The following is a 7,019-nucleotide window of genomic DNA, read 5'->3' on the forward strand; positions in this document are numbered from 1 at the left end:
CTTAGGCGATTCTCTTGCCTCAGCCTTCCAAGTAGCTGGGACTACAGGCAGCTGCCACAACACCTGGCTATTTTTTTGTTGCAGTTTGGCCCGAACCATGTTTGAACCCACCACCCTGGGTAGATGGGGCCAGTGCCCTGCCCACTGAGCCACAGGTGCCGCCCAAGCCCTAAATTTCTGTATCCAGCTGCCCATTTGCTATTTCCTCTTTAATGTCCCATAAGCCACAAATTCAAGGAGCCCAAACACACGTTTCATTGTCTAGTTTTTTTAGACAATGCAGCCAGAATTTTGAGTGCTATCATCACTCCAAGTTCACCTTTGTCCTCTCCACACTCGCCCCCTCAGTCACCAAGTCATGTCAGTTTTTCCTTCTAAATAATGTTCTGTTCCTGCTCCTTTATCCTTAAAACTGTTGCAGAACCATGTCTTCCTATATCCAGAAGTCCCTTCTCCAGTCCATTCTGTGTGTGCTGCCACTGCATTGATCCTTGATCTTTTCTCTCTAATCTGGCGCTTCTAAAATATGTGTACTCGCTGACCAAAGCATCCTCCTGCTGAAACCCTTCACTGGGTCCCCCTGTTGTCTCCTGCATACAGTCTAAATGTCTCACCAACTGGCACAATGGCTCACACCCGCAATCCTAGCACTCTGGGAGGTGGGTGGATTGCTTGAGTTCATGAGTGTGAGACCAGCCTGAGCAAAAAAGTGAGACCCCCATCTGTACTAAAAATAGAAAAGCTGAGCAAGAGAATTGCTTGAGCCCAAGTTGGAGGTTGCTGTGAGCTATGACACCATGGCAGTCGACCTTGTAGAGTGCTTGACAGCTTGACACTCCACCTCAACCCCCCCCCCAATTTAAATGTCTCACTAAGATTCCTCCCTGGTCCCACGACCTCTCCTGCCCCATCCTGAACCTCTCCCTGCTCTGCAAACTCCCATGTTGTACTGCTCCATGTCGTTATCCATTCTATGTCCTTTCCCTGTAATACTCAGCCCTCTGCAGCTCTTCCCACCTCCTCCTGGCAATTTTAAACGTGTCCTTCAACGTTCAGCTCAGGGGCCAAATCCTCCGGGTGCCTTTCCTGACCACCAGCTAGCTTCCTTTCTGTTTAGGGTCCCCTTTCCAAGTCCCCAGTGCCCTCAATTCAGTACTTAGCATGCTGTGATCCAGCTGTCTGCTGACTAGTCTGTCTTTCCTCCTAGACTGTAAGGTCCTGGGGTTGCTGTGCCCAGTCCTCCGTGTCCCCATTGCCTAGCATGCAGGAGTGAATAAATGAATGAGATGAGCCCACTGCCCTGCAAGGCAGCCCAGCTCACTGTGGGACAGCTCTGACCTTTAGGCAATGCGCCTTCTTACTGAGCTAGGTCTGCTGTCCTGCCACTCTCCTCCATCCATGAGCATCCTGGCCCTGCCCTGAGGGGGTCTTACAGAGAGAATGTCTATGTTCTGACACTGAAAGACAATTGTCACAGCCTCCCTGAGACCTCTGAATGGCCCTTCTTAGTTACAAAGATCTCAGTCAGTTATAAATGCAAGCAAATTCTATCCATGAGCAAAAATAACAAGGTTTGAGAAGAATTTAGTTAGTTTTACATAGAAATTTGAGTGGTTTCAAAATTATCCCTGTAGTAACATCGCTCTCATTCACTTGCTTTCCTGCGGGGGAGGGAAAGAGTTGGCATCACAGCTTATACGCTGTGATTATGAACCTAGCGCAATTATGAATTATTGTGGTGCTCTTTTACCTTATGTAAGTTCACACCAGACTTTCTTTCACACCAGACTCCTTCCTTAGCCCTAAACTTCTTCTTCTTCTTTTTTTTTTTTGTAGAGACAGAGTCTCACTTTACTGCCCTCGGTAGAGTGCTGTGGTGTCACAGCTCACAGAAACCTCCAACTCCTGGGATTAAAAGATTCTCTTGTCTCAGCCTTCCGAGTAGCTGGGACTACAGATGCTTGCCAGAACACTCAGCTATTTTTTTGTTGCAGTTTGACCGGGGCCGGGTTCAAACCCACCACCCTAGGTATATGGGGCCAGCACCCTACCCACTGAGCCACAGGCACTGCCCAGATTTTTCTATTTTTTTATTAGAGACAGAGGTCTTGCTCTTCTCAGCCTGGTCTTGAACTCCTGAACTTAAGGGATCCTCCTACCTTGGCCTCCCAGACTGCTAGGATTATAGCCACCAGGCCTGGCCTACTCCCTCTTTATATGACATGGTTTCAAACAATTATTGCAAGGCATTTTCACATACACTATTTTATCTAATCCTATTTTAATACCACAGCAATTGTTATTATTATTGTGGTTACTATTTTAGAGATGGGGAAACTTAGGCTTTAGAGTTTAAGTAATTTGCTTGGGTCAGACAGCTGACAGACAAGTGAACCTGGATTCAGATCCAGCTCTTGCCGATGATGAAGCTGTGCTAACCTGCTGCACTTCCAATGGCCTCCTTCCTGAACAGGAGATGATACTCAAGAACAATTGTTCCTGAACTGTCATGAGTTTGGGTCTTGTTTCTCCAACCACACTGTACATTCTCTCCACTTACTCCTTATAGATCCCCTCCAGGATCTGGCCTGGGGATGGGCCCATAGTCTAATAGTCATGGGGTCTGAATACCGGCTTTGCCATTTACTAAGTGCATGGCTTTGGGATAATAACGACAGTTACCTCTCACGTTGTTGTAAAGATTTTTTTTTTCCTTTTTGCAACAGAGTCTTCCTCTGTCTCCCTAGGTAGAGTGTCATGGCATCATAGCTCACAGCAACCTCAAATTCTTGGGTTTGAGCAATCCTCTTGTCTCAGACTCCAGAGTAGCTGGGATTATAGGCACCTGCCACTATGCCCTGCTAGTTTTTCTATTTTTAGAGATGAGGTCTCGATCTTGCTCAGGCTGGCATCAAACTCCTGAGCTCAAGCAACCCACCAGGCTCAGCCTCCCAGAGTGCTAGGATTATAGGTGCGAGCCACCGTGCCCTGCTTGTTATGAAGATTAAATGAAAGTGATGGACAATCCTCAGAGCAGCGCCTACACACTCAATAAATATAGCTATTCTCACTGCCCAACACGATTGAATTATCCTAGACTCCTTATTTCTTTACCCCTCAATGATCCACTTAATTGCCATATCCCTTCTCTTATCTCCCATCTCTCCAGCCCACTGCCCTATTTCAAGCCTCATCTTTTGCCTTGATTACAACAACTTCCTAAAGGGTCCCTCTTTTGAATAAGCTTTCACAGCATCCTGTATGTCCTGATGACTTATTCTGTATTCACCAACAAAATTAAGTAGCATGAGATAATGAAGAGTATCTGTCTCATTCAATTATATTTCCAGCTGCTACTACTGCCCTTAACCATATAGTAGATGTTCAATAAATATCTGTTTTAAATAACTTTTTTTCAGAAAAGTGTACTGACTCTTATCCTAGACCAGGGGTCCTCAAACTTTTTAAACAGGGGGCCAGTTCACTGTTCCTCAGACCATTGGTGGGCTGGACTGTGGGCCCCGGGACGAGTCAGCTGCAAAGCAGGACAGGCAGCGATGGCAAAAACACCTGGAGGGCCAGATAAATGTCCTACACGGGCCACATGTGGCCCACGGGCCATAGTTTGAGGACACCTGTCCTAGACCTTCTTGGGGATGGACCACAGAGTCCTTAGGAGCTGATTCAGAAAGTATTCAGAAATACACTTTAGTCCATGGCAAGAACCTATATGATGGCCAGAATAAAATCTATAATACATCCACCTGGCCAGGCCACTCTTTTGTTCATAATCCTCTAGTTCTTCATAATATTCAGGATGAAGTTCAAATGGCTCCTTTGTCCCCCTTTCATTGTTAGGCAAAGCAAGGCACCCAGTAGAGAAGACAAGGGCACAAAGCATAAAGCCAGATGGGTCGGGATGTCCAATTTTGAACCTGTGCTCTGACCCCAACCAAAGCCAGGATATAGGTATTCAAGAAGTAAAAGATGGGCAGGGCATAATCCCAGCATTTTGGGAAGTCAAGGTAGGACAATTGCTTGAGGCCAAGAGTTTGAGACCAATATGAGCAACAGCAAGACCCTGGCTCTACAAAAAATAGGGGGAAAAAATTAGCTGGTGCATGCCTTTAGTCCTAGCTACTTGGGAGTTTGAGGCAAAGCCACGGCGCACTAGCTCAGGGGACAGAGAGAAACTCTGTCTCAAAAAGGGAAAAAAGAAAAAGGCAGAAGATGGCGGCGCCCGTAGCTCAGTGGGTAGGGCGCCAGCCGCATACACTGACGCTGGTGGGTTCGAACCCGGCCCAGGCCTGCTAAACTACAATGACAACTGCAACAAGAAGATAGCCGGGTGTTGTGGTGGGCGCCTGTAGTCCCAGCTACTTGGGAGGCTGAGACAAGAGAATGGCTTAAGCCCAAGAGTTTGAGGTTGCTGTGAGCTGTGACATCACAGCACTCTACCCAGGGCAATAGCTTGAGACTCTGTCTCAAAAAAAAAAAAAAAAGAAAAAAAAGAAAAAAGAAAAGAAAAGAAAGAAAGAAAAAAGAAAAAGGCAAAATAAGGAGCAAGATTTACCTTGCCTACCCTAAACTGTGCAGAAGAGTTCTAGGGAAACTCTAGGGAAGAGATGAGGGTGGGGCCTACCTCAGCACACACCTAAGGCCCAGCTCCCACTCCAACTTACGCCTGTTTTATCTGGGCATCTTCTGCGTTATGAGTGATCTGGAGCACAGAGTAATAATCCTGGCCCATGTCTGGCTGGCAGTGAGTCTCTGGACTGTCTTCAGATCCCAGCAGGGCTGTTGGTTTGTATTCCCTGGTTGCTCCTGACAACCACACAGGGGCATTCTGGGAGTTGTAGTCCTGCTTCCTAAGCAAACCGTCTTTCGGTCTAAGCCTCATGGAAGAGCTAATGAAACAACCGGGAGAACTGAGGCTGGTTCTGTGACCTTGGTTAAGGTCACTTCGAAATTGGAGTATCACAAAGCCTCATTTTGTTTTATTTTATTTTTGTTTTCAAGGAGCGCAATTATCTGTAATTACAAGTTTTTAGAACAAATGGCATTTGGCTAATTTTTTAAAGTAAATTTTTGGCTGGATGAGATGGCTTCAGGCCTGTAATGCTAGCACTCTGGAGGGCTTAGGAGGGAGGATTGCTTGGGGCCAGGAGTTCAAGATCAGCCTGAGCAAGAGACTCCCATCTCTACAAAAAGTAGAAAAATTAGCCAGGCGTCATGGTGCACACCTGTCGTCCCAGCTACTTAGGGGTCTGAGGCAGGAGGATCACTAGAGCCCAGGAATTTGAGGTGGCAGTGGGCTGTGATGATGCCACTGCACTGTAGCCAGGTGACAGAGCAAGACCCCATTTCAAAAAAAAATTATTTTAAATTTTACAATAAACAAGTAAATAAAAATATTTATAACTTAGATTTTCAGAAACATTGAGAAGACAGTACAGAGTTCTCAGATGCCCCACACTCAAGTTCCCTTATTATTATTATTATTATTAATTTTTTGGCTGGGGTTGGGTTTAAACCTACCACCTCTGGCATATGGGGTTGGCACCCTACCTTGTTGAGCCACAGGCACCACCCAAGTTCCCTTATTGTCCTTATTCAGATTTACTCAATATTAACTAATGCCTTTTTTTCAGTTCAGAATCCTATCCAGGATACTACACTTAGATGATAGTCTTATCTCCTTAGGCTTCTCTTGGCTGTGAGTTTCTCAGACTTTCCATGTTTTTTGTTTTGAGACAGTCTTACTTTGTCACCCTTGATAGAGTGCAGTGCTGTCACAGCTCATAGTAATCTCAAACTCTTAGGCTCCAGTGATTCTCTTGCCTCAGCCTTCCAAATAGATGAGACTATAGGTGCCCACCACTACAACTGGCTATTTTTAGAGATGGGGGGGTCTCGCTCTTGCTCGGGCTGGTCTTGAACCTGTGAGCTCAGGCAATCCACCCATCTCAGCCTCCCAGAGTGTTAGGATTATGGGTGTGAGCCACTGTGCCTGGCCCTGATATCAATTTTTTTAAATATTTGCAAATATAGTAAGTATAAAACAGCATCTCATTGTGAATTTTAATTTTTTTTTTGAGACAGAGTCTTGTTCTGTCCCACTGGGTAGAGAGTTCTGCCCCTCTGGGCATCATTATAGCTTACAACAAGCTCAAACTCTTGGGTTCAAGTGATCCTCCTGCCTTACCCTCCAAGTAACTGTGACTACAAGTGCCCACCAACACACCCATCTAGATTTTTCTACTTTTAGTAGGGATGGGGTCTAGCTCTTGGTCAGGGTGGTCTTGAACTCCTGAGCTCAAGTGATCCACTCACCTCAGCTTCACAGTGCTAGAATTATAGGCGTGAGCCACTGCATCCAGTCTTCTTTTCCATTTTTTTTAAGAGACAGAGTGTTACTTTGTCACCCTCGGTAGAGTGCTGTGACATCACAGCTCACAGCAACCTCTAGCTTTTGGGCTTAGGTGATTCTATTGCCTCACCTCCCGAGTAGCTGGGACTACAGGTTTCCGCCACAATGCTCAGCTATTTTTGGTTGCAATTTGGCTGGGTCCGGGTCTGAACCCACCACCCTCAGTATATGGGGCTAGGGTTCCACTCACTGAGCTATAGGTGCTGCCCTTTTTTTTTAAAGAAAGAGTGCCACTTTGTTGCTCTCAGTAGAGTGTTGTCACATCATAGCTCACAGCAACCTCAAACTCTTGGGCCCAAGAGATTCTCTTGCTTCAGCTTCCCAAGTAGCTGGGACTACAGGCACCCACCACAATGCACAGCTATTATTAGAGACGAGGTCTTGCTCTGGCTCAGGCTGGTCTGGAACCTGTGAGCTCAGGCTCCCAAGTGCTGGGATTACAGGCATGAGGCACGGCACCTGGCTCTTTTCCTTTTGGATTATGCTTTTTGTGTATAATCCAAAGTATAATCCTCACTGGACCCAGTGGCTCATGCTTGTAATCCTAGCACTCTGGGAGCCCCAGGCAGGTGGATTGCCTGAGCTCATG

General features: G+C 46.3%; 1 protein-coding gene across 1 annotated transcript in view; it reads right to left on the reverse strand.

The window, feature by feature from the left end:
- DNAJB13 (DnaJ heat shock protein family (Hsp40) member B13) overlaps nt 1-4,780 on the reverse strand; it is a 16,432-nt gene extending 11,652 nt beyond the window's left edge. The window contains exon 1 of the mRNA XM_003780910.2: nt 4,683-4,780. Within this exon, the coding sequence (XP_003780958.1) occupies nt 4,683-4,750 (68 nt within the window). The 5' untranslated portion in view covers nt 4,751-4,780. The remainder of the gene's footprint in view (nt 1-4,682) is intronic.
- Nucleotides 4,781-7,019: the final 2,239 nt, after the last annotated feature.

Source organism: Otolemur garnettii, unplaced genomic scaffold, assembly GCF_000181295.1.
Source record: "Otolemur garnettii isolate 467f Iridium unplaced genomic scaffold, OtoGar3 scaffold00001, whole genome shotgun sequence".
Lineage (NCBI taxonomy): Eukaryota > Metazoa > Chordata > Mammalia > Primates > Galagidae > Otolemur > Otolemur garnettii.